The sequence below is a fragment of the Malus domestica genome, chromosome 14 (assembly GCF_042453785.1).
Source record: "Malus domestica chromosome 14, GDT2T_hap1".
NCBI lineage: Eukaryota > Viridiplantae > Streptophyta > Magnoliopsida > Rosales > Rosaceae > Malus > Malus domestica.
In genome coordinates this window covers 24,442,833-24,469,186 of record NC_091674.1, presented here as the reverse complement: position 1 = coordinate 24,469,186, position 26,354 = coordinate 24,442,833, and the positions used below count along the sequence as shown (strand labels likewise).

Below are 26,354 nucleotides of genomic sequence, written 5' to 3'. Positions count from 1 at the left end.
CTAAGATTTACTTGTATTTTTACTAAATATCAGTTCTTAAAACATTTTCACCAAAAAAGCTCTATATTAATAGGTAGGGTTAATTAGCCGAGCTCTGGTGTTTTAACCTTTAAATATTTAGGGTTAGCAGCTTTGGAATTTTCCATTAAACCCTAAATGGAGGCGCATGCAGTTTTAGGGGTGGGCAGTTGGAACCAAAAACCGAAATCGAAACACGAACCAAATCGAACCACACCGAACGATTTGGTTTTGTGGTTTTGAAACGGTTTCAGTTTTGAAACCGAACCGCAAAGTAAGAAATGGTTTGGTTTTGGTTTTGGCTTTTGAAAACCGCACTGAAACCAAGACCGCACAACTTTATTAAATGTTAAATTTTAATTCGTTATTTCATTGAGTCCATTCATTTACTATGGACTCAACCTCATCATAATATTTCCACACAATCTCTATCTTTTTTTCTTCTAGTCTGTACTGCTTAACTTTATTCATCTAAGCTTCTAACTCTCTCTCTCGGCCTCCCCTTCATTCCAGCTCCTAGCCTTTAGAGTTCAGGGTTGGGTTTTGAATCAAAAGGGGATTTGGTTTTTCATTGGTTAGTCTTCAAATTTTCTTCGTTCATGAACATCAGAATGTCAGAATGTTGTTGATTGTACGTATAAACCTAATAAATCAACGTAAAATTGAATATGATTCAAGTTCACGAGTTCTGCAAAATAAAAAAAGACAAAATGTCATATCCGCTCCTAGATTAGTCGATATAATCCACTTCTGATTAGATTTAAGTATTAAATTTAGCAGATTAAGTATTAATTAGGCTTGTTACTTACTAGAATGGACATGCCTTGAAATTTCATTTTCTTCCAAATTTTATATAACATGCGAATAATGGGTAGATACTAGATAGGTTTTTGCCCAGTATACACAATTACACACACCTACACAAATTGAATCCACCCCCTTGATTAAGGAGATGTTCACGTTACTTAGGGCTGCATGTTGATTTCAATCCCTGAATCATGATGTGAACTCTCTTGAACTTAAGATTGAATGTGTATTGCATCTTGGTTGTTGACTACAATAAATAATGCTGCATTTGGGCTATTGAAGGACTTGTTTTTAATGTCAAAAGTTTAAACACCAAAACTTTTTTATTGAATTGGATGAAACAAGATACAATTAGGTAACCATAATAACTTTTTCAAACAATGAAACCAAACCAAAACCGTTTAAAACCAAACCGAACCGAACCAAATGGTTTGGTTTCATTTTGGTTTTAGCCTCAAAACCGCACCGAACCAAACCGCAAAAACTTACGATTTTGGTTTTGATTTCACTCAAAACCACACCAAACCGAACCGTGCCCACCCCTATGCAGTTTTTCGTTTTCTTTGGACTTGGATGTATACAATATCAATTAAAAAATGAAACTAAACATGGCTTTATTCTGTGCCGAAATATTAAACAAAAAACCCACGTGAAAAGTGTAACTAATAAGCATGTTTTTTATTTCCCCAAGTGGAACATCTTCCATAGAAAAGTATGTAATGAAAATCTTGAACTGAATAAATAATGACAGTTCATATTCAATTGTATTTCCTTGTCGTTGTGAATTGGTTAAAAGTATTTTGGAGCTTGCGTCAAGTGTTTTTGTTGCTTTTAAAAACGACTTATTTAAGTCGGCACGAGAAAAAGATGATCAAACAACAAACAGAGAATGTTTTCTTTTGTTACAACCACTAATGAAGTTTTAAAATGTAGATTAGAAGGAATGTTGTTCTTGTTTATTTATAAATGGATTAGGATTTCAAACGATGAGTTGTTATGTTTACTTAGTTTGAATCTGGAAAGTCATGTTTGAGTGTTAATTGAGCAATTGCGATAAAACATCATATGCAAATCAAATACACTTCTTAATCAATCTAATTCTTGCATTTTTCAAGTATTGGATTACTTAGTGTAATTTGAAATCACATATTTTCGATTGCTTTCAGACTTAAACCAAACTAAAACCAAATCGTTTTTCCTCTGAGTTCTGCACGTGAATCCCCTTACACGTACGAAAGAGAAAATTGTAGAAATGATCCCTCAACTTTATCCAAATTAGAGTAATGACCCTTTCGACATGACATTTTGACAGAAGTCTGACGGAATTAATGAAAATGACTATTGATTCATGTTTTGATGATTTAAGGGACCAACGGCCAAAGATTTTCAATTGAGAGACCATTGATCCAATTAAATTAAAATTAAAAGATCATTACTACAATTTTTTCTGTACGAAAATGAATCCCTGGCTCATGGCACAAAAATAATGTGAAATATGCTTGGCACGTGGACCAAAAGGTCTCAATTTTATTTGGTGGGAAGCTAGCTTAGATGGTGTTCCTTTTCTCCCTGTAGATATATCGACACCTGTTGTCACCCTCAGCTCTCAAATCCAATCACAGCGTGATGCTTTTCCTTCCAAGAAGTGACCAATACTCAAGTTACACCATTCAAACATTTTCCCTCAACATCAATACGCCGCCGTGCGATTCCCACAATTAGGACAGGTCCTCAAAAAACTAGGCCTTGTTGTAAGCATCCAAACCAGTTTCATAACTTGAAGCTTCAAATAAGTTAGATACTCTTATCGGAAATAAAAGTACAAAATACAATCCAAAACGTGCACCGTCCGGGCTACAAAACGGTCGCGGCATTCATGCATGCAGGCTTTTAATTATTTGTAAGAACAACTTACGTAGAATGAAGCGTTATGAAGGGCATCTTTCACAGAAGTATTAAATTACTCTTGTTTTCTTCTTTTATCAAAATTCACATTGTTTACCTGGTGTAAAAGTTGCCATAATCAGGCAATCTTACCTAATATTTCCAGCCCTAATCTGTCTGGACTGTCCAAAGTGAAACTCAGTTATTTTTAGTTTATAGGATTTTGAAGCTCAAGATTCAAATCCTTTTGATAAGCAAATATTAAGTATAGAATTTCTTATTCACAATTTTTTTTTTATTACAAACGATATTTTTACTATGTTAGGTTATGGATAGGGGAAAGGGCTCAAGCCTGATATAAAGTGCGATGAAGAGAAGATTATCCACCAGTTCATTCCACTGTAGTATTCATAAGTTTAGTCTACAAGAATGAAAAGCTGATGTCAATGAAGTGTTTGGAATTGCATCAACTAACAGAAAATTCTACAACGCATTCGTGCATTGGATGACTTGATTTTGATAGTTTCAATGTCGTTCAAACATTGATGCATCCCATACATATGTGTACTGTAGAAACACTTTCAACATACTGTCTTATAGTACTTCTCTTAATGTTGAAAGAGGTCTAAATGTGAATAGCAACTGCATATATAAAGAGAATCTTCCCATGGGACTTTGGGTTGGAGATAGTTCACTTTGGACCTCTCTTCAGGAGCATATTCCCGGCTCCTCAATCAGTTTGGGTTATGGGTCTGAGACAGACCGCAGTTTCCTTCTTTTTTTTTCGAGTGCTTCTATTTGCACCCACTACTCAGCACATTCCTTTCTCAAAATTTTGGGAATTTTTCCAGGACGGCGTTATCCACATATTTTTTTTTACCTTCCACACCTTTTTTAATTTTCGACCATTGAATTGAATGAATTGAACATAAGCAAAGAACAAAAATTTACATAAGGTGTATGAAAGGTAAAGAGGAGTGTGAATAGCACCGTCCTTTTCATAATCCAAGTTGCTCATTTGCAGTAGCTTGAGCATTATAACCAGATTTGTCGGTATAAACTCCATTAAAGCTAGAAAATACCACAAGAGCGGAATAGAAAAATGCAATGCTAAAAGCGCGAAATAGAATTTATCAAACAAGATGATACAAAATGCGGTTCACAGTGTCTAGAACTTGTCGTCGTCATTCAAAATATCGATAATTCCAGCTTACATCATTCCTAACTTACATCAAAATGGATGAAACTACTCTCCCCCTAGAAGAGTACACATACAGATAACAGAGGAGTTGCTCCGCCGTCTGAACTGTGCTTAACCACTTGAACTTCTCAGCCGTGCAATCAATTCATCCTGCACGCATTATTTCATGGATGAATAAAAGCAGATGAAGGTTTTATCTCCGCCAAAATAACAACAAAAATGATAACGAAGCTTTATCGGATCTCAAGTGCCAACAGTCCACAGAGCAATAAACACCCCCATTCCGGTAAATATGTAAATGGGTCCTCTAAACAAATACTTAGATTTGAGATTAGATGGTCTTCATACTTACCTTTTTCCCCTTTGTAGAAAGACCTTTAGCCTTCAGAAGGGCACGGAGCCTCTCTACAGTTAACCCTTGGAAGTCCCTACTAGATGATGCTTGACTGCTTGATCCCTCTGCACGTTAAAGCAATTGCAATCTATAACTATAAAGGTACAATTGATTCACGGGAAATTCAGAAAAATTGGACTCGTTCAATAGATTACTAAAAAGCTGCTCTAATTTAAGAAGCATTGGGTCTTCTAGTGAAGATCAAATGGGTCCACCCACTATGCATGGAAGTTAGAAAGACAAATACATCTCTAGAATGCGAGATATTATAATCAGAGATGTCAGCAAAAACAAGAGAAATTGAATTAATATTTGATTTCAAATTGTACACAGAAGTAACAAGATGGCAGAACCTTCGGAGTCAAAACTGCACATCATGAAATTCATTGCACCATGCAATCATTGTTGGTTGGTAAACATTTCAAACCACAATGAGACCGTAAAATTATGCAATTGACCACCAATTTCACATATGAGAGAAAGCTTGTACCCTTTGACAAGTAATAAAGGTGATACAATTCAAGGACGGGACTTTACAGCATAACAAAATTATGAATTTGAAAAATTAAAGTTAAACGTAAAAGATAGATATCAAGGAACCACCCCTTATAAACGATAAAAAGGTCGTACCCAGTGCACAAGGCTCCTGCTTTACGCAGGGTCTGGGAGAGGTGAATGTCGGCTAGCCTTACCCCCATTTATGGAGAGGCTGCTCCCAAGTCTCGAACCCGAGACCTACCGCTCATGGGCGAAGGCACTTGCCATCGCACCAAGTGCGACCTCTACCCCTTATAAACGATAAAAAGGTCGTACCCAGTGCACAAGGCTCCCGCTTTACGCAGGGTCTGGGAGAGGTGAATGTCGGCTAGCCTTACCCCCATTTATGGAGAGGCTGCTCCCAAGTCTCGAACCCGAGACCTACCGCTCATGGGCGAAGGCACTTGCCATCGCACCAAGTGCGACCTCTCTACCCCTTATAAACGATAATGAAAAAAAAAAAAAAACATTCTACTAAACCCCTTATAAACGATAATGAAATAAACATTCTAGTCATTGAAAACTGAGAACCCAATTCATCCAACACATTCTTTTAGTCAAAAGACTTGATGATGACTTATGTCTAACTGATAGCTAATGCAACATAAAAGCCGAAGAACCTTACCTTGTCGAGAACTAGTTTGACTAGTGGCTTTCTTAGCTGAAGCCTTGCTATCCAAAACTCTTTCAGCAGGCCTAAATGATAAACGAAAACAGGTAAACGAGACTGCACACAATCTTTTTCCCTGGTCAAATTGAGACTGAATACAATGATAAATATAGAAATGAGCACCCAAAAAGGCTACATCAAGGGATGCCCATATGAAGATACTGAATGGTAAAAGGCAGTTACTTAATACAAAAAACTATAAGTTAAACCCTCAAAGTAATTAGTTCATTCAAACATAAACAAACAGGTGGATCTTATCAATAAAATCCATGTCGTACCTCTTTTTAGAACTTTCAGCTGCACCGGAGCTTTTTGCATCCTTTGAACTGGAATCTCCCTTCTGTTTTTTAAGTGTAAGTGATCTAATCAATATGTTCTGTTGGTTTGTCTGTATCAGTTGACCATCTGGATAAACAAGATCAAGCTGTAAAGTCAGAAGTGGAATAAACTGAATATGATAAACAAAAATAACAAATTTTGCAAAATAATGCATTAGCATAGAGCCAAATAAATGAATTTTAGAGACTTAAAAGCACATGTAAACCTGGGGGTGAGGTGTCATGGGTACATACATAAACTCGCACTCCGCCCTGAAAAAGTTCTGCATCATGTAAGCAAAACAGGGAGAGAAGTAGGTGGTGGAAGAACCAGATAGGAATCAGACAATATAATTGGTCAAAATAGTTGTTTAAATCAATACATTAATTTCCAAAAGCACTTGTCTTTTGAATGGCCAAATGAGTGAAACACGCTAAGAAATGCATCACAGAAAATTGATTTCATAAAACACAAACTTGATCAAACTGGCTTCTCATATTAGAAAACAAACCTAGATACAAAACTATGATAACCTCCTACAACTTTCAAATTTTTAGACTTTATACTCTTTCCAGCACTTGATCAATAAATTATTGATTCAAATAACTTGGTACATTGTTGTTATCCAATGAAGCGTTCTAGGCCGCTAACCTAGCACACCTACGATGCTCTCCATTGTATACAGAAAGCAACACATTTTAATGCAATTGGGATAAAATTAGCATTCACATGTACACTTGGTAATAGATAACGATTTGAAATTCAGTACATGCCGAGTGCTTACAAGTTATATAACATGCAAAACCGAACATCTGTAAAAAACATGGAAAATCGTCCACATATAAAATCAATATGGCGTATTCAAATCTACTTTCCCACATAAAATTGAAAACCCAACAGTCATAAACTCAATCAAAACAAAACCCAATACTTTTTACTTCCTAAGATACAGAATTACACCAAGATTATTCACAATCGACTACATACAAATGCAAATTATACAATTCAGTCTGAACCCAACAGACAAATAAATAAAAAGTCGAAGTCTTTACTCTCAATTTACTTCATAGCTGTAAAATCCTAAGACCCAAATGCTTGTTTTAGTCATAGATTAATTGGAACCATGTGAAATGAAAAACTGATGAATCCAATAATACATCGGCAACCCAAAAGGAAAATACAAATAAAAAGGAAAGAAGAGGAATTGATCACCGGATTGGAGGAGAGGACGGTGGAGGAGAAGAGGCCGCGGGAGGGGAGGTTCTGGAGGAGCATGGAAGGGCCGTTGGCCGTTTGATTCGTACCGGACGGCGGCTGAGAAGACGAGGCCTCCATGGAGGCGCGTGAAGAACACCTTGGGTAAAAAGTATTCACACAGAGGTAAAAAGAGAGACGGTGAGAGTCAAATCAGACGGGGTTCTGTGAGTGTGGGAGTCTAGTTTGATGACCAGTACAATTTCTTTTCGCTATATATACGGGGAGTGGGACCCCCTTGGGCCGCACGTGTGTAATGATTTGGCGGTGTTTCTCGGTTTTTCAAAGAAAATTTTCAGTGTGTCCGAACCACCGGATGACATTATCTCTATTAATTAATGAAACATTTTTTATTAATCAAAAGAGGGTAAAAAGATTATTTAGTCTTTTATCACACGAGAAAAATGATGGGCAATAAGATAATTTCACAGGTCCAAATTTACTATTTTTTATTGAAACATCACATACAGGTGATGTTAAAATATCTCAAATATTAAAAATATAAAATATAAAAAAACCAAAAACAAAAACCTTCTACTCCCCCCCCACGTTCTCTCTCCCTCCTTCTCTCCCTCTCTCATTCTCATTTTCTAAAAAAAATGTGTTCATACACACAAAGTGTGTAGGCAAATACTAGTATTATTGAAGGATAGATTGTTTTTTCAAGTGTCTCTAATTATTCAATGACATATGATGTTCAATCTAGGGCTAGGCACGGGCCAGGCTGGGTAGAGAGATTTTAAATTTGGGAACTGGACCTAACCCGGCCCGTTTGAAACGGGCTGATTTGGGATGGGTCCACGGGTCCAATTGTCATAGCCTAACTCGAAATAAATTATCGATGACGTAAATTGACTATTTTACCCTTGGATGTGAGCGTGTGGTGTGTTATGCATGTAAATGGTGGTTCAAACTTGCAATTTCCTTAATTTTTGGAACAAAGTTTGAAATTGGTTTTGTGGTTTTGGTTGGTGACCACGTGGACCACTCACACACACAAACTCTTCCTCTCACTTCTCTCCTATGCTCTCTCTCTTTCGGACTCACTCTCTCTCCTTCCTTAATGTACGGACGAACGCCAAACTCGCATTTCACGCACGGATTGACGTCAAGAAGGTAAGATTCGAACTCTTTGCAAGTCCCTGAGTTCATATATACCATTTTTAGGACTTGAAAACCTAAAAAACCCCGAGAACTCTAACCTCCGATTTGGTGCACTTTTCATGCACACATCAATGTGAAGGTTTCAGTGGATTTTAAGCTTATAGGTAGCTTAAGGAGGTCCTCACGAGGCTATGAGTGGTTCGTTGGAAGATTTTGGACGTCGAGATCGTGAGTTTCAAGTTTGGCATGTTTTCTCGAATTTCTCCAGTGAGATCCTGTGATCTTTGGGGCTTTAAACAGTTAAGGAAATGTTCTATAAGTTAAGAGCTTCAATTTGGTACTAGTTTCATGAAATTTGGATGAAAAATGAGTGAGATATAAAGGTTTTCGTATTTTTCCAGTTTCCGGCGAACGGCGACGACAAGGCTAGCCGGAGAAGAAGATAGAATATTTCGTCAAAGTTGATGGAATATTCTGACGCCGTCAGGTAAAACTAACGGATTCCATTACTATTTAACGAATTATTCTTAACGGCAGGTAGGGTTTTTGTTAGGGTTCATGCGCGTGGCTGCGCGTGTTGTCGTGCCTTGGTCGGAGCGTGGGTGGTCGGAAAATTTTTCTAAAAATATGGGGATGTTCGTGAGGTTGTGTAGATCATGTTGGTATATTCAAATACCCCATTTGAGTATTGTATGAGAAGTTATTAGCTAGTTTTGTCTATGTGCTTTAAATAACGTTTTTATAGTTATTTCGTATATAGAGGAGGCTTATCCTGAGGACGAGTGCAGTCAAGGGCAACTCGGGGGCTATGACCCTTCGACATACCAGTGAGTGGGCTTTTGGTTTTCAATATATATTTATATACTCGATATTTTCCCAGAATATGCGTTTAAATGAAAGTATGATTTGAAATGCCATGCATATAAATTTATATTCAGAATATGAAATAGTATATGATGCATAATATATAATTGTGGTGATGTGGACGCTCAGGTAAGCCCAGGTGAGTTTATGAATTGTGAATGTGAATAATGGTTGTGATTATTTGAGAAGCATAGAGCTCATAAACCTGCACCTCGGGTGATTGTGATTTAGCCAGAGATAAGACACATGCATGTTATTATAATGTCACATCCCGCACCATATGCTCATATTAGATCCAATTTAGATGCACAATCTTGTCGTACAGACCATTATAGGTGGTTCCGACTCATAGGTGACTAACGATTTATCGTCCAGCTATCATGAGAGAGTAGTATTGAGCATAATTATATTACACCGAGTTTTGTCGTATAAACCCCTTTTTAGTGGTTCCGACTTATGTGCAGTGTAATGCCGTACAAGTCATAGTAGTGACTCCGGCTAGATTGACTGATGAGCTATGAATTCAGCCGTACATATTTATGCAGAGGTTCTGGCTTATATGTTATCTTCCATGCAATTATTCTCACCTGAATTACTTATTCTATTTGCATCTTGGCATGACATACTTATAATTATGAATATGTGAAGCATGATTTGAATGAATATATTTACATATATGTTTATACATATGATTATATTCTATTTCTGGGAAAATTATACATGTTTTACGGCGAGGGGTTAGAACTGTTGAGAAATGAAATGGTTTTGTAAAACATTTGTTTTTGCCCACTCACGTTTTCTGTTTTGCGCCTTTCCAGGTTTTAGGTAACTGCTGTTGGTGACGTACGAGGATTCCGGCGGTTCTGACATATTAAAATAATTGTAGGACATCTTAGGGTACTGTATAATTAGTAATTGTCCTACTGGACTGCACCTATACTTTCTATGCTCTAAATAGAAGTATTTACACTTGTATCTCACTCCTAGCACTTCCCGTTTATTAGTGCACATTAGTAGCTTTCGATTTTAATTTATTCGTATATTTCTTATCTTAATTGCTTCCTCACTGTGCACATGGCTACGTCACCCTCACGTGACGGCCAACATGCCTCGATCTCGGTCGGGGTGTGTCACCAATTACCTTTTTTTGGGTCTGACATTGGGCTCTTGTTTTATTACCAACAACACACAGATTTACATTTACAAGAGAGGGGCCCACATACAATGCAAACACAACAACAAAAGTATGGACCTAACAACAAAACCAAGCCCAATAGAAAAAACCCTAACAGCCTGCATCCTTTGCTGCTGCTGCCATCAAAAGGACCACCAAACTCGAGCCAGTGGCCTGAAATCAAGCCAAATCGAGCCCCCAAAGTGGATAAAAAGAAGACTTTAACAAGTCCAGCAAGATCCTTTACAACATGATTTTCCAAAGCTAAACTAAAATCAAAACCAAAACCAATTAAATCTATAAAATTAAGAAATTGTATCCCTAAATTCATTAACCTAAAAATTTCAAAAATCCTAATTCAAAAGTCCTAAATCCTTGAACAGAAACCCAGATAATTCAAAAACCCTAATTTAGAAATTACCTTAATTTGAGAGAATATGACATGATATTTCGAATCGCAGGATGATTGTGGTGTTTTCAGTGGCGGTGATGGGTGGTCACCTTTGGGAGGAGAGTCAAGAGACGATGGCAATTGTGGTGTTCACAAAAGGACTCGACTCGAGTGGGAGAGGGGACTAAGAATCGAGAGGAAGGACTATGGGAGAAAGAGATCGAGAGGGAATGAGAGTGGACTGAAAACCGAGAAGGAGAACTCTGGGAGAGAGAGATCGAAAGGGAAGAATATGGGAGAGATAGATCAAGAGGGAGGATTCGGGAGAGTCTTCGAGAAAGATGTTTCAACTAAAAATTCATTACCATTGGTCCCTTAACTTTAATCAAATTGGAGCAATGATCATTCAACTAAAAATTCATTACCATTGGTCCCTTAACTAATCAAAATGTGTAAGCTATGATCATTTTCGTTAGAATTTTATCAAAATAAGTTATGTTGGAATGACCATTGATACAATTGGGATCCGTCAGCTCATCAAAACGTATAGCTATGGTCATTTTCGTCAACTTCTTCAAAATTTTGTGAAAATGAGTTATGTTGGAAGGACTAATGCTACAATCGAATTAAAGTTGAGAGACCATTTCTCTAGTTGAATTAAAGTTGAGGGACCAACGGTAATGTATTTTTAGTTGAGGGACTATAACTGCACGTTTTGATGAGTTGAGGGACCAATGGTAATAGATTTTTAGTTAATAGATCAATGCTTCAATTGAGTTAAATTAAATGACCATTGTTACAATTTACTATTATTCATAATCCAATTATCAGCATTCATATTGTTTGAATTAAAAATAAATGAGACTATATAGAATGGGTTGGACTCAACTCTAATCTTTAGAGGCCCACCATAGTACAGGTCAGCATTGGGCCTGGTATAATGTAAGCCGACCCGGACCATACAAATTGCCCGCCCGCGGTTTCTCTTCCACTTTTGGAAACCCCGCTCGCCCACCGATTCACCAGTAACCGTCAACGACCGAACCGCAGGTAACATTGAGCAAAGCTACAAGCCTACAATCCAGTAAACAGAAACCACGTGTCGGTCTCACGTCCACGTCAGCGGTTCATCCTCGAACGCAGGGTGCGCAAAGGGCGCTCCGGCGCACGATAGCGTCGCCCACCAGTGTGGTCGGCATTGAAAACCGGATAAGAATTTTTCCTTAAAGTAATCAGAGGAATCGGATATGCATTGCCCAATAACAACTCGTAATAATTGAACCGCAGGCCCATCACGATCAATGTATCGTCGTCATCAAAATCGTACACGTGTCCGAACGAGTACCTTTCAGTAGGAGTATGAAAAACCAACGGCCTGGATTGCTCATGCACGACAAGAACACTGACGTGTGTTAGTGTTTACTTTATGGTTTTTGTCGTTAAATATTGGAGAGGGTGATCCTATCTTTGTCTGATTCGGAGTAACAGAGTTTCCACAGAGAGAGAGAGAGAGAGAGAGAGAGAAAGAGAGTTGGAAATTTGGGTGTTGAGAGGAAAATGGGTGTGCCGGCGGTGACGACGACGGGGGAGGGAGGGAGTCCGAGGAGTCCAGAGGCGAAGCTGGGGATGCAGGTAGAGGATTTGTGGGACGTTCAGGAGCCACAGCTGAGTCCAACTGAGAAGCTCAATGCTTGTTTTGAGAGCGTCCCTGTTTCTGCTTTCCCTCCTGCTCCTGAGAATCAAGGTACCCCATTTACATCCATCCATACACTACACTTATACATGTAACATATATATATATATATATATGCATATATACAGATGTAATGACATGGGATCATGTTAGAATTTGTAGCATATGTATCTGCTGTGATGATCAAATGATTTGTTGATTAGAAAGGAAAATACTTGGCTCGTTCGTTACATGTTGTTTCTTGTTGCCTTCAAATCACCAAAATCGCCGTTTGACGTGTGTTGGAGAAACTTTCTTACGAGATTTCAATGAGACGTTTTTGTATACGTATCAGACTGTGATTTGTAGGTAAGGAAGAGTGGAGCTAACCAGTGATCCATATGAATTTGATGGTGAATGTTATTAGAAGAATTAAACAAAAATCAAGAGATAACTAGGAGGGATCAGTTTTGTTGGAATCTGATAAATTTAGGAGGTTTTGAAAAAAAGTGGAGGATTGTTTTTGGGATTGAAAATTTTTCTTTAAATATTGTTGTTTGTTGGATTAATTTTTTTGGGAAACTTGTTGTATTTCAGTGATTGAGATAAGGTCAGACACCAGTTTAGCTGAAGCTGTTAAAATCCTGGCCCAACACAGAATTCTTGGTGCACCGGTGGTGGATGTCGATGCACCTGAGGACGCTAGCTGGATCGACAGATACATTGGCATTGTTGAGTTTGCCGGAATTGTCGTGTGGATTCTGCATCAGGTTAGCAAGTTAACAAACATTATGCATTGAAAGCGTCAACTATGTTGTTTATAAATGCATTGTCTTAGCGCTCCTCCTTACCTGCAAATCACATCCTGAATCATGATACATAAGAAACATAACTACTCCTTAAAACCATAAAAAGAAAAGTCATGCGCACATATCAAACTGTGATTTGTTTGGAAGGAAGAACGGCTCCTTAAATGTTAAGGAGCTGAAGTATTTTCCTTTTTAGTTTTTAGACTCGGGAGCTACGTTTTTTTGCTATGAATTATCAATGTTTAGGAATATAAAACATGATAATTATGCTAATCTTGACAGTCAGAACCATCGTCCCCGAGGACCCCAACTAGTCCATCTAGTGCAACTGCTATGGCAGCAGCAGCTAATGGACTGAAAGGTCTTGATCTTGCAGGACTCGATTTCGTCTCTGATTTTGCCGCAGCAACTTCTGGAAGTTTTTTCGAGGCTTTGACTTCTTCGGAGTTTTACAAGAACACACAGGTCATACAATATTATTAACATCTTCAATAACATAAGATCATTCATTCCCATGATATATATATTAACATTTGAGAATACAGGTTCGAGATATCTCGGGGTCATTTCGCTGGGCTCCGTTTCTTGCTTTGCAGAGCTCAAACTCGTTTTTGACCATGCTCTTGCTGCTTTCAAAGTACAAAATGAAGAGTGTTCCTGTAGTTGATTTGGGTGATGGAAAGATTGATAATATCATCACACAATCTGCTGTGATTCACATGTTAGCGGAATGCGCTGGACTTCAGTGGTTCGAGAGCTGGGGAAAGAAGAAACTATCCGAGCTTGGTCTTCCCATGATGACTGCTAATTGCATTGTCAAGGTGAAATCTCTTCTCAGTTCCCACCTGAAACTATCTTTCAATGAACTTGGGGATTTCTCTCATGCATAGTTACCGCAACGCTTAACTTGAATGCATAATATTCTGTTGCAGGTGTACGAGGATGAACCAGTGCTGCAAGCGTTTAAGCTGATGAGGAAAAAGAGGGTTGGAGGGGTACCCGTGATTGAAAATGGTGGTAGCAAGGCAGTAGGTAATATCAGCCTAAGAGATGTTCAGTTCTTGCTTACTGCACCAGAAATATACCATGATTACAGGTATGTAGCGAGAAGTGTTCCAAGTTTATTCATAAGAATTTCAGTTGCAATGTAAATCTGGATCACTCATTTGACATGTCTTGACAGATCCATCACGGCGAAGAACTTCCTGACAGCAGTTGAAAGCTATCTAGAGAAGCATCAGGAAGTCTACCCGATGTTGAGTACCATGGTTACGTGCAAAAGGGATGACACAATTAAGGACTTAATCCTGATGCTGGACTCCAAGAAGATCCACAGAGTATACGTTGTGGACGATGATGGGAATCTGGAAGGAGTCATTACGCTTAGGGACATTATTTCAAGGCTAGTTCACGAGCCCCGTGGCTACTTTGGTGACTTTTTTGACGGTGTTCTACCGCTGCCTCAGAATAGCAGGGTTTAAGAGAGGTATCGAGAACAATGTTCCAATCTTTTCCCCAACCGAAATGAGCAATCCTTTTTCGTTTTCTTGATTTTATTTTCCCCTTGTATGTAATGATCTCTGTCCTGGTCCTATGGTGGTTTTGTTGGATGTGTTTTCGTCGTAGGTAAGTCCTCTGTAATTACTGGTGTTCAGTTTGACACCGTTTTGACTCTCTGTAACTTTGTTGTATCCATGAGCTCCATGGGAGCTTTTTTGCAGTAACAATAATAAAACCTTCTCTTTTCATCTACTTTTCTGCTCTTTGATACAAGCGGCTTTAGGGGATTGGGAAATCGAACTTAGAGTCTCGGGTATAAGGGGTAAATCTTTGGAATTGGAAAATTGAACTTAAGATCTCGAGTACAAGGGGTAAATCTCTTGACGACTTGAGTTACAAGCACTTAGTGGAGATTAGTAAAGTTTTAGCCTTTATTGGTAATGGCAATATCTTCATTGGGATGTTGGGAAGGTTTGTTTAGAAGGTTTTGGGGGTTGAGTCTTAGGCATCCACAACTACTCTCTTCCCAAGCAAGAAGCCAACTTCTCTTGTATTTACCTAGATTAAGCTTTTTAGACAAGTTTCCTCATTTCAAGCAAGAATTGAGAGGACCAATTAGTTGATTTGCCTGACACCGTGAAATGCTAGATTCAGTTGCCCATGCGTTCACAAACTGTTCCTAATTGTTCTTGTCCGAAGACCAAGTTGGACGTTTTCTTCAACATCAGCTGTTGAAAAATGCTAAAAACAATCGAGCACGCGTAAACTAATCTAAACCTGTCTTATTTGTATTCGACTGATCTTAGCACTCCTCGTTATATTAAAGGCAAGAAGTGGCTAACTATAAAACCAAGGCTTTTAAGTGACGATATATACATATAAAGGCTATACATACACACACAAGGTTTCCAACTTGGGGAACTTCACGCTACATGAAAAACACATGTACTAAATCAATCTGAACAACCTTCAACTTTACTTTCTGGAAACCTAAACCACTTACGTTGCTCACAATCGATTTCATCCCTTAAGTATCATCAGATGTAATAAATAGGTTCCTAATTCTAGCCAGACAACTTCATGATCGGAGATGAAGGAACGAATCAAGTGATGACTAATGATTCATAACACCGCCTTTACAAAATTCCGAAAACTCACTGAACGAAGAGAAGAGTTGTAACCAGCTAGATATTCACGCAACATCTGATATACATTAAATTTACATCTCCATTCTTCAAGTTAATAGCTCAAGTTGCACTCATTTTCAGAGAAAAAAATAAAACCAAAACGTAAATGGGTATATGTTTCTGAATCGTTGTGTATATTGAATTCAATATTTTACACCAATGGTTCTGGTTCTTCTTCCGCACACAGATAACATACAAGACTCGTGGCGATTCATGGAAATCAAACACATGAACCACGAAAAAACATCGACAGCAACAAAAAGCTAAAATCTACAGAACCTGTACAAAAGTTATTACAGTAGATGATAGATGGGTTGGAAAATAGCTTTCACAAAAAACCTGTGTTTATAACATTAACACCAGCAAAATATTTAAATAGGTATCATCATCATCATCAAGCTACATTTTTTTTTTGTTTTCGACATTAGAACTTCAATTCCAACTTCCAACTAGTCTTTGATAAAAGCAAAGAGCTTACCTCCTATGCACTTTTTCTTCTCAGATGGTTCAGAACACACGGTGTCCCTTCGAACAAATCCAACACGTAGGTCTCCAAGTCATCCGGTGTGTACTTTATATACTTCCCGGCATGCCTTCCACTCTCCAGCTGACTCCCAAATCTCCCCATAAATGATCTGTAAGCTGGAATCACCTTCTCTGATATAGATATCCGAAGCTCCTCCCGAAGTTGAGCATCTGGGACCTTCCAAGCTGTTTGGGTCCGATAGATTTCTTCAAAGTTCGCATTGAAGTTCTTAAACCTCTCCTTCAACGCCATCTTCGAAGCATTACTTGTGCTCCCGCCAATCCCTTCGTCTTTCAAACAAGACAGGACCTTGCTCCAAGCAGCTCTTAAATACCCAGTAGCATACTGGCGTACCTGGCCACGGCGCTTGCGAACCCATTGGTCTCCCAAGAGTTTTCTAATCTCGGAATCCTTCACTTTCTGCACTATGTACTGAATATTATTCATCAAAAACACAGACTGCATTGCTCCATCATCATAAACCCTAGACTTCTCCTCGAGATTGGACTCCAAATTCGAAATCAACAACAACAACCTATGGCCTATCGGAGACATGCTGCCTATACCCAAATCATCATTTGGCGATCCTTGCAACCTTTCCAACTCTTCCTCACCAGTATCCAAAAGCGAATTGAGAGTAACACTATAATCAACCAACAATTTGACATAGTTCATGACATACCGAGTAAGCGGGTGAATCTCGCCGCTCAGCATTGGTTTCTTACTGGCCTCGCTCTGAACAGCATTCTCAAACTCAGCAAATGTCCCTCTCGCCGCATCACCGAGCCCATCCAACACTCCCCTGGCCTCACCAACCACATACTCATCAGTCATCATTTGCTGCAAGTCCGGCAACACATCAGCCATGGCATCATACATGTCAAGTATCCGAAATAGCTTCTCGGGCGACCTTCGACCAATGGCAACCGCCTCTCCAAAATTCAACAGCTGCATAACACACCCTTTGGCAGTGTCATTGAAGCAACACTCCCTAGTCTCATCAATCCCTTCAAATATCTGATCACAAAGCCTCCTTTCGCCATTGATCAAAACCCTAACGCCAATTTTCACAGCTTGTATCCACTTCTTCATCTTCTCATCCAAACTCTTCCACTCAATCTTCTGCACCTCCTCAATGCTCAGCTTTTCGACGCCCAGAATCACCAAACACTCGTCCAAAGCGTCGCGCCTGACGCTGTTATACACCTGCACACACTCCTTTTCGTAGCCGGACCGAATCATACGCTCCGCAATCTCCTTCAGTTCCACGACGGCGTCAGGATGTATCAAATCAACGTCTGTATCGCCGAGGCTGCCACCGCGCTCGTGGAACCGGCCGGCGTCGCGGTCCTCCTCGCCGAAACTCCCAAATTCATCGTCGATTTCGCCGTCGTTTGACACGAACGACAGCGAGACTCTCCGGATCGAGCCGTAGAGTCGATCCGAGTCGAAAGGCACCGTGTTTCTGATCAGAATGTGGCGGAACTCGTCCTCCAGCCGAGTCATCGCGATTTGGAGCGCGTTCTCGGCCCGGTCAACCAATTCGTTATCGGACCGGACCGAAAGCCCCTCCATGAGGGTGAGGATTTCATCGACGGCCGCCAAATACTCGCCGGCCTCGACCGGCGACTCCTCCCACGGGACTGAGTTTCTGTGAGCTTCGGATTTGGACTCCCAGCGGAAAATCACCTTCTCGGCTTCCCCGAACCGGTCCTCCTCGGCCTTGGAATCCTCACCGTTGATCAAATTCGTGATGTTAGACAATCTATTGTCGAAGCTCGAGAAGATCAGGAGCATGTCCTCGCGGACCTCCTTGGGGGTGTTGAGGCTCTTGACGATCTGCTGAGCCGTGGCGAGGACCCGGTCCTCTCCGCCACCGCCTATGCTGGTGGTTGTGGTGGTCATTTGGGAGATGTTTGGCTGCTAGGGTTAGAGATGGTAACTGGTGTTTGGGTGTGAGGGAGTTAGGATTTGGATTTGGGGAAAGTGGGATTAGGGGCGGAGGTGACCATTCGGGGGACGGCGGAGTTGGGGACTTTGGGGGGTGTTTGGTTGCGGGGTTTATCCGAGGCTGCGACTGAAATGACGACACTGTCCGTCTGGCTTTTGGCCGGCTGCTTTTGGGGCGTGCTGGTTTTCGACAAGACAGAGAGAGAGAATTTTAGAGAGAGGAGTGAGTTTACGGAAACTACTTATCGTGCTTTGAGCTTTGCGTTCGGGGAGTGTCGGGGTGGGGAGTTCGGGTGCGGTGCTGGTGCACGAGTGTTAACCTGGGGGTAAGCTTCCAATTCCACCGTTTGATTGGGTCAAAATTAGGTGGGGCCCACCATCCGACCTTATACTCTCTCTTCTTTACACGAGAATAGGAATATTTAAATAACGCGACATGAAAATATTTGTTCAACAAATAATAACGCATTCACACCCAATTATGGTAACAAATAGAAACCAGTTCACACGCACGCACACATAAACAAGGAGTTCGATCTAGATGAGTCGCTGCTTCTATATGTTGATCTAAACAATTTGGACATATCTGTCGGTGTAAATGACTTGGTCAGAAAGTAGTACTCATTTATCCAATGTCTAAAATATCAGTATCGATGTAATATTAAATTCAAATTATATAAATATCGATAGATATATTGAATATCGATATCTGTTCATTTCTATGAAAATGATGGAACCTTAAAATGAAAATTTAGGGATACCAACATTTTAAATTAAATTTGTAAACGAAATAATGTGTCATCAATAAAAAACAAACATTTTAATCACCACTTAAGTAATAATTCAATTATCGACAACCACATCATTCGGTTTACAAATTTGGTTTAGAAAAATGCGATTCCCTAGTATTACTCAAACTTAAGAGTTTCTCCGATATGAGGTGAAGTTTAGACTTCACCCCATTTTCATATCTTTTCATGAAAATATCGATCATATCGAAGAAATTTTAAATACTGAATTTACCAGGGTGAGTTGTAGTGAGGTTACCCACATGACAAATATGAACGGAATAATGAGTGAGGAAAATGACTTGTATGGCAAGAGTCTATTTAAATAATACAGGGACATGTTTTAGATTTATAAACATGTTTTTGTATCATTGACACAGAACATCACCGTGATAGCGTAACCGTACTATAAAAATTACTCTTGACAATGAGAGAACTAACTATTTATGAAATCTCATTAAGATGATTAATAATGACTTACAAGTTCAGATAATAAATCGGCCCAAATATCTAAACACAAGGTTTACGATTTGTGTAACATATGTATTTTACAGCGGCCAAACCGATCTTATGATCACAATATTATTTTAAATATTTTCTTATACAAACCACACTAGAAAAGGGGAATTTTTTTTTTAACAAATAATATTATTTACACTAAAGGTAAAAGGATGGGGTGGGCTGAATCTCATAATGTACTAGCAATGATATTGTTCAAATTAGTTTTTGGCGAGAATCGAATATAAGACCTCTTACTTACAAGTAAAAATAAATATCACTAAATCATAATAATAAATTGTAGAAAAAAAGGAGAAAGTAAACGCGGAACTTCAGATATACAATTATCGACAATAGAAGCTAATGAGTCCAGATAAATTAAAATATCTAATTAAGGGAATCTTAATCGGTACCATCAAACTTAAAAATTGAACCATCGCATCTCATAAAGTTTAATCATCCCATCTAATCCAGATTAGTTTGGATAAGATTCAAAAGCACGCGATATGACAGGGTAGCATTTTCGTAATTTCCTTATTTTTGTGAAAAAATATTATATATATATATATATATTTTAGTACATTTTTATTTTTACACTAAGAGGAAAGGGAGTTCAGTTAAGCCATACAATAGACAGCCTAATTTGATATTGAATTCGCCATCCACAAGATTCGAATATAAGAGCTCTCACTTCTAAGCAAAAAAAAATATCACCAGACTGTAATAATGAGTGATAATATTATATTAAATTATAAGTTGATGAAAATAAAAATGAGAAAAAAAAACTCTCGTTTTTCTATTTTTCTTGCTCCTGAATGACGCAAACATTTGAACGTCGGTGATCTACACTTGGCAATATGTAACGAATGCGAGTTTTTCGTGATTGTCAACTGCAACTCCCCATTAGTTGACCAATGAACAACCCCCAAGTATCCTTTTATTTTATTTATTTTTAACTAAAAAATAGTATTATCCACACGTCCATTTTTATTTATCACACGTTTGTTTTAATTTTCAGTCGTCGGATCAAATAAATTGAGAAAATCAATTTTGAAAAATTAATAAAAATGTGTAAAAGATAAAAATATATGTGTCGGTAACAATATCCAAAGAAAATTACAAGAAAAAATCATAGCAACAACCCCTAGGAAAAGAGTCAAACTACCAAGTATAGAAAGCTTCCATAACCAAACTTGTAAATAATTCATGGCATGACCTCTAGCTGCCATTGCGTCTGTCACAAAATCCACTTCAAGAAAAATATCTTTTTATTTTATTTTATTTTTCGATAAAAAGGAAAATTGCAAAGAAAAACTTCGATAGTAACTAAACCAACTCACCTAACACGTTAGATTTCCAATTTCGCAAATCTTAAATCCAAATCCATGCTTTGTTTGCAAATGATTCAGGTTCCATCAACATTTGTTAGAGAATTAAGATCCTTAGGGTGCACCTCTTTCTTTACTAGTCGGGATTAGCGAATTTAACCATAGTATGTTATAATCGAAATCATTCATTTCTTTAATCAAATTTCTAAATTGATCTAAACTGCAAGGATGCGAAATTAAGATTGGAGTACATAAAAGTAGGGGTGGGAAATTTTGCCATAAACCGATTTACTGAGCAAACCATACCGGTCGACTCATAATGGTATGGTATAGTTTTGGCATTTTTTCATAATCGGTTGGCATTTTACCGATCCGACAATTAATGGCATGGCTTTGGTAATTGATTTTGTATGTCGTCGGTATGCCATACCTACCAATATATATATATATATATATTTTTATTTTTATTTTTTTTATTTTTTTATTTTTTTTTCCTTCTATTTAGATATTTTAGGTATTTTTTAAATGCATGACTCCTTAGTTTTAGGGTTTAGAAAATAAATTAAAAAATATATATGTATATATGTATATGATTCATGCCATAATAAATATAGAAAATATTATTAACAAAATTGATAGCATGATGATTACTGATACTATATATACACGTACATATATATGATTTTGAATGTATATGCGTTGCTTATGTTTGGAATGATGGAGTCCAGCCAAACAGCCGCTAGTGCACAACATGGATTAACCCAAAATGAACCACACAATGCAATCGAACAAACACCCCAATCTAAAAATCAAATTGAGCCCTTGGAACTGGAAGATAGCGAGGAAGAAGTGGAAACCACCGGTTGTGCAATTTACCAACCGAACCAACCAATAATTTTAGCTGAACCGATTTTTGGCAACCGCAAAAAGGCGGTTGGCTAGCAGTAACTGATTTTTGGTAATTATGTATATGTGGCTGATAGGTGGCACAAGGAATTTGACACGATTTGCCAACCGAATCCAGCCCTACATAAAAGAAAGTACATCCGTTATAATCAATGTAACTACGCACAGTCACACACATCTGTCAAATTACGTTTACACACTCACAGCATAAAATCAAAGAAAACAAGAGACCAATAGATTATGTCCCAAAAATCTGAACCTAAAATTCTTGGCCTCCAGTATGGACAATGTGGCTTAATTGTCCTAATCTATCTATCAATCGTTTTAATTAAAAATTATTTTACAAAATGTTGTTAGGTTGTCTCTCTCACCAATTTTCTAATTTTGGGACTGCGATTTTGATTGGTGCAGCCATGATTCCAGTTTCACACGGAGCATTGCCAAGCTTAGAAAATAAAAGCACTTGGACCATCAATCGTGACTAAAATTTCTACAAACATTAACCTCTAATTTTAGACCTGACAATTAGAGGCTATTTTGGGATTAATTTCACCAATAAAATTAATGATGAGATTATGATAGGTTCAGGTTCGATTTCTTTCTTTGTAACAAAATAAAAACTACAAATAATTTTTTTCTTTTTTTGTATATTGTCATTCTAAAAGAGGAAAAAAAAACACAAATGGTGTTTCCGCTCCATTTCACGACTAAAAATCCGCACAAATATAGGACTCGATGTTTACATGATGAACCTTGTTTCAAGTATTTGTCATCTTAATAATAAAATGATAACTTTTTCTCAATTTTCTGATGGTATGTGTGTATTACTATATTATTAAATTATTATTTATTACCTTTTTGCTTATAATTAACGTTTGAATTGGCATGAACACAACACATATATACTAGTAAACCCAAACATGACCTCACTAAAACAAATATCCTACTTCGAGATCCTAAGTTCGGCTCTCCCCTCCACAAGAAAAGGAGAATGCTTAGAATCTGCCGTAAAGGTTTTCCCATATGGGCAAAAGCCTAATTTCCTCCTGAAATTAAGCTCCAAACAAAAGTGATTTGCATCATCATACAAAGCCTGTAACAGAAAATTTCTCGTCAAACCGTCATGCCATTGAAAGTTTAAACGATTACAAGAGAAGTCAATTTTGACAACCCTTTTAGCCAACCAATCCTTTGAACTACTTTTTGTCACTCGTAGACGTAACGAACACTCGGAAACAACTAGGAAACAAAAAAGGGCCACTCATCTACGGCTCGTATCAACGTTGTGTGTGACAAACAGTGATGAATATTTTATAGAACACTAGTTGGCTGTGAAAGATCAGCGGCCGCTCCTGGTTAATGTCCAATTATATTTGGACACATATCAAATTTGTGCTTATAACTTTAATTATTTGGACACATGTCCAAATTTGATGGGAATCAGCAAGAGTGACTATTGATCTTTCAACAGTCAAGTAGTGTTCTATCTTATAACCAATCACGGGAATCACCTAATCTGAGTGATCAAACATTTGGACGATACTCAATAAGGAATAGGAAGGTCACGAGATGAGTGTTGTAACTTGTTGGAACATCTTTTCCAAGACTCGAGACATATAAGTTTATCTGCCAATATGGGTTTATAAGATAACAAGAACGGCTGTCAGTAACTCCATTAGCGAAGCGAAATACAACGGAAACATGGATAATGGGCTTTGCACATCCAATGGGCTGACCCAAAGTCAAGGAACCCAACAGTTTTGCCGATACCGTTTTTAAAATTTCTGAACAACGCCAGTTCCCAAAAATTCAATTTCGGACGACCACCAAAATATGGCGCCGCACGATCTCCGCCGCGCGTACAAGAGACCGGCGATCTCAGACCAGCAGAGGCGCCGAGAGCTCGCGCTTCAGCGCCAAGAGCAAGCCCGGCGCGACGTCCAGCTCCAGGCCCGCCGCTTAGCCTCCACCCTCCTCTCCCTCCCGCCCGAACATGAACAACCCTCGGAACCCGAACCCGAACCCGAATCCGCATCTGAATCCAAGGAGTCCGAATCCGACGTCGAATTCGACCTTCGCAACGCTTCGAAGCTCAGAGGCACGGAGGCCCGAAAATGGTTCGCTAGGCAGCTCATGCTCCCGGAGTGGATGATCGACGTCCCAAACCGCTTGCCCCACGACTGGTTCGCTTTCCATTTCTCTAAATTTCAATTTTTTTTTCCCAATATAATTTCAATTATTTCTTCCAATTTTTGGGTTTTTTGTGGAAATGTAGGTATGTGTTTGCGAGGCCATCTGGGAAGCGATGCTTCGTCGTTTCGTCCGACGGAGCCACAATCAGCAGGCAACGAAACGGCACTGTTCTGCACCGTTTCCCGTCGGCTCTTCCCAATGGTTCCAGGAGCCGAGACGGGTCGGGTTCCGCTCAGTCGTATTCTATATTGGACTGTATATTTCACGAGGTAAGTATTTCAATTGTGGGTTAAATTTGATTATTTACTTTCTTCAATTGCGCTCCAAATGTTTGATAAAATGCCAAGCTGAATGTACATTGAATGCAGATGGACCAGACGTACTACGTAATTGACATGGTGTGCTGGAGAGGTTACTCTTTGTACGATTGCACGGCCGAGTTTAGGTTTTTCTGGCTGAGTTCTAAGCTCGGGGAGACCGGGGCTTGTGAGGCTCCGTCTCACTATCATAGGTATAGGTTCAGCTTTGTTCCTGTGCATAACTGTGATCAGAGCGGGCTATACTCGGCATATGCTGGAGCGGTACCTTATGTAAAGGATGGTCTTTTGTTTTATAACAAGTAAGCTCATTTCCTGATACTACTTAAAATTTGTTGTTATGGATCTGTGAAAATGTCATATATTGTTGCTATGGTTCACTGTTACAGTAGTTTCTCGATTTTTTTAATGCTGTTGAAACTTTCTTTGACATACGATTTATGTAAAATTGTTTTTTCTTTCTAGGCATGCTCATTACCAACCAGGAAATACCCCATTAGCATTAGTCTGGAAGGATGAGAGTTGCAGTCAGTACGTTATTGACACAGATAACAAAGGACAGGTTCCAAGCCATCAACAGGTTTTTTTCATTACGAACACTTCTTTGCTCTATTTGTTGGTTGGGCTATCTCTACTCTCATTTTCTGGTTCCATGTGATCAGGTAGTTTTGGAGCTGCAAGGTGATGGAAATGTGACTACATCCGATGATCCACCAGTTGTCTTTGGTTGCTTGGAATCAGACTTCATACAACAGGTATGTTTTACGGTGAATTTTCATTATAGGAACATGGATATCTGCACCTAGTAATTGCGAGTTGAGTCAGGCAAAGTATGGTAGGGCTTTTATGGGAGCGGTTCTGCTTCACTCAAAACAAATATTTCGCTTAGCTTTTCATGGCAGTTTTTTCCGTATCTTGTCTCCTCCCACCCCCACCCCAATAGTTACATTTTCTCCACCAATGCTCAAAACCCATAATACCAAATCGGTCCTTGCACTTGTTGTCCTGAGGAAAATGCGGTTCTATCTCAGGTCACTGGTAAACGACTCTGAAGCCACCAGACTAACTGACAGGCTGGTGTCATTGAGTTCTTTACAACCCTAACATGTAACATTTGTCCTCTCTTTCCTCGTTGTATTCACATCTTTTGCCTTTGTGTTCTAACTTCAATTTATTTTCAGTCAGGGTTGCATTCAGGATGTCTTCTTCGTTTTGCTATTGGTGATGGAGGATTAAGTGTTGTAGATGGGAAGCTTGAGAAGGCAGATTTACATTTCCTTGGCAAGTCCAATCGTGCCCGTGCTTTTGCAGATACTTACTCCAAGGTTCGTAGAAAACTGTAATTCCGCAATGCTGGTGGAAATCACTCTTTCTCGATGTTAAAAACTATCCTGATACATAACTGTTTTAAATCTTTGCCTTTACTGATAATTCCTTTGGAATGTAATCTTGCAGATTATGTTTCAGAATATGGTTCGGCAGTCTCCCCTGAAAATTGACGATTTGGTAGCATCAATCAACTCACCGGATGATGAAGGAAACAGACCTGATGTACCGGAAGTTGATATGGTTGGTTGATGATCAGTCGATACTCTGAAATTACCGGAATACAGAACACACAGCAAATACAATATCCTCATTGGGATCGATGTAGCGTTCATATTCTCGGGTATATTAGTATCTTTCGATGTATTTTTGTGTAATCTTAACACTGCAAGAAAACACTGCAAGAAAGCTGAGCATCCTTGTTGGATGATCAATGTATACTAGTATCTTTCGATGTATTTTTGCAGTAACACTTTTTCTCCTGGAGTATGAAATTATTATTTTCAATTTTCCGGTCTGGATCGCCTGCCTAAATTGCTTTCGTTTCGAAGAGTTTTTTGTTCTTCCTTTGGTTAAATTAACCATAAATAGTAAGGAAAGAAACAAGAAAGTAGAATACAAACATAATTAAGCATGGCAAAATTTCTTAATCTAAGTTAATCTTGAGAATATTAATACCCGAATCGGTAATTACATTCCTCATCTAACATATTTAACTATCAATAAAGAGTTGAGCAA

At 38.7% G+C, this 26,354-nt stretch overlaps 4 protein-coding genes across 5 annotated transcripts; 2 read left to right on the top strand and 2 right to left on the bottom strand.

The window, feature by feature from the left end:
• Positions 1–3,812: 3,812 nt before the first annotated feature.
• LOC103454962 (protein LOWER TEMPERATURE 1-like) lies at positions 3,813–7,286 on the bottom strand. Its single transcript, XM_008394553.3, has 6 exons — positions 7,042–7,286; positions 6,056–6,101; positions 5,790–5,916; positions 5,467–5,537; positions 4,263–4,369; positions 3,813–4,060 (listed from the first exon to the last, which is right to left on the bottom strand). Exons 1-6 carry the CDS (start codon positions 7,162–7,164, stop codon positions 4,022–4,024), a joined length of 513 nt encoding a protein of 170 aa, XP_008392775.1. The 5' UTR covers positions 7,165–7,286; the 3' UTR covers positions 3,813–4,021.
• Positions 7,287–12,052: 4,766 nt separating this feature from the next.
• Positions 12,053–14,849, top strand: LOC103454963 (SNF1-related protein kinase regulatory subunit gamma-1). The gene is made up of 6 exons (XM_008394554.4): positions 12,053–12,360; positions 12,886–13,058; positions 13,380–13,562; positions 13,643–13,918; positions 14,030–14,193; positions 14,281–14,849. Exons 1-6 carry the CDS (start codon positions 12,174–12,176, stop codon positions 14,576–14,578), a joined length of 1,281 nt encoding a protein of 426 aa, XP_008392776.3. The 5' UTR covers positions 12,053–12,173; the 3' UTR covers positions 14,579–14,849.
• Positions 14,850–15,901: 1,052 nt separating this feature from the next.
• On the bottom strand, positions 15,902–18,557 carry LOC103454965 (exocyst complex component EXO70B1-like). The gene has a single exon (XM_008394555.4). It carries the CDS (start codon positions 18,213–18,215, stop codon positions 16,266–16,268), a length of 1,950 nt encoding a protein of 649 aa, XP_008392777.3. The 5' UTR covers positions 18,216–18,557; the 3' UTR covers positions 15,902–16,265.
• Positions 18,558–23,452: 4,895 nt separating this feature from the next.
• On the top strand, positions 23,453–26,123 carry LOC103424444 (uncharacterized). Of its 2 annotated transcripts, XR_001788701.3 has the most exons (8): positions 23,453–23,963; positions 24,056–24,242; positions 24,342–24,592; positions 24,756–24,870; positions 24,953–25,045; positions 25,322–25,397; positions 25,472–25,615; positions 25,746–26,123. XR_001788701.3 is itself a non-coding variant. In XM_008362525.4 (7 exons), the coding sequence occupies exons 1-7, from the start codon at positions 23,614–23,616 to the stop codon at positions 25,866–25,868; spliced, it is 1,263 nt and encodes a 420-aa protein (XP_008360747.3). In that variant the 5' UTR covers positions 23,453–23,613; the 3' UTR covers positions 25,869–26,123. The 2 variants fall into 2 exon arrangements, 1 of the variants encoding a protein (XP_008360747.3); XM_008362525.4 differs by lacking the exon at positions 25,322–25,397.
• The last annotated feature ends 231 nt before the right edge of the window (positions 26,124–26,354 follow it).

Bases quoted from the DNA above. Each gene is read 5' to 3' on its own strand.
- LOC103454963 (XM_008394554.4), top strand. From the start codon at position 12,174: ATGGGTGTGCCGGCGGTGACGACGACGGGGGAGGGAGGGAGTCCGAGG. The intron at 12,361-12,885 runs GTACCCCATTTA...GTTGTATTTCAG, and splicing joins TCCTGCTCCTGAGAATCAAG to TGATTGAGATAAGGTCAGAC. The intron at 13,563-13,642 runs GTCATACAATAT...TTGAGAATACAG, and splicing joins AGTTTTACAAGAACACACAG to GTTCGAGATATCTCGGGGTC.
- LOC103424444 (XM_008362525.4), top strand. From the start codon at position 23,614: ATGGCGCCGCACGATCTCCGCCGCGCGTACAAGAGACCGGCGATCTCA. The intron at 24,871-24,952 runs GTTTTTTTCATT...CCATGTGATCAG, and splicing joins AGGTTCCAAGCCATCAACAG to GTAGTTTTGGAGCTGCAAGG. The intron at 25,616-25,745 runs GTTCGTAGAAAA...GTAATCTTGCAG, and splicing joins TTGCAGATACTTACTCCAAG to ATTATGTTTCAGAATATGGT.
- LOC103454962 (XM_008394553.3), bottom strand. From the start codon at position 7,164: ATGGAGGCCTCGTCTTCTCAGCCGCCGTCCGGTACGAATCAAACGGCC. The intron at 6,102-7,041 runs GTGATCAATTCC...GAACTTTTTCAG, and splicing joins CCGTCCTCTCCTCCAATCCG to GGCGGAGTGCGAGTTTATGT. The intron at 4,061-4,262 runs GTAAGTATGAAG...TAATGCGTGCAG, and splicing joins TTTCTACAAAGGGGAAAAAG to GATGAATTGATTGCACGGCT.
- LOC103454965 (XM_008394555.4), bottom strand. From the start codon at position 18,215: ATGACCACCACAACCACCAGCATAGGCGGTGGCGGAGAGGACCGGGTC.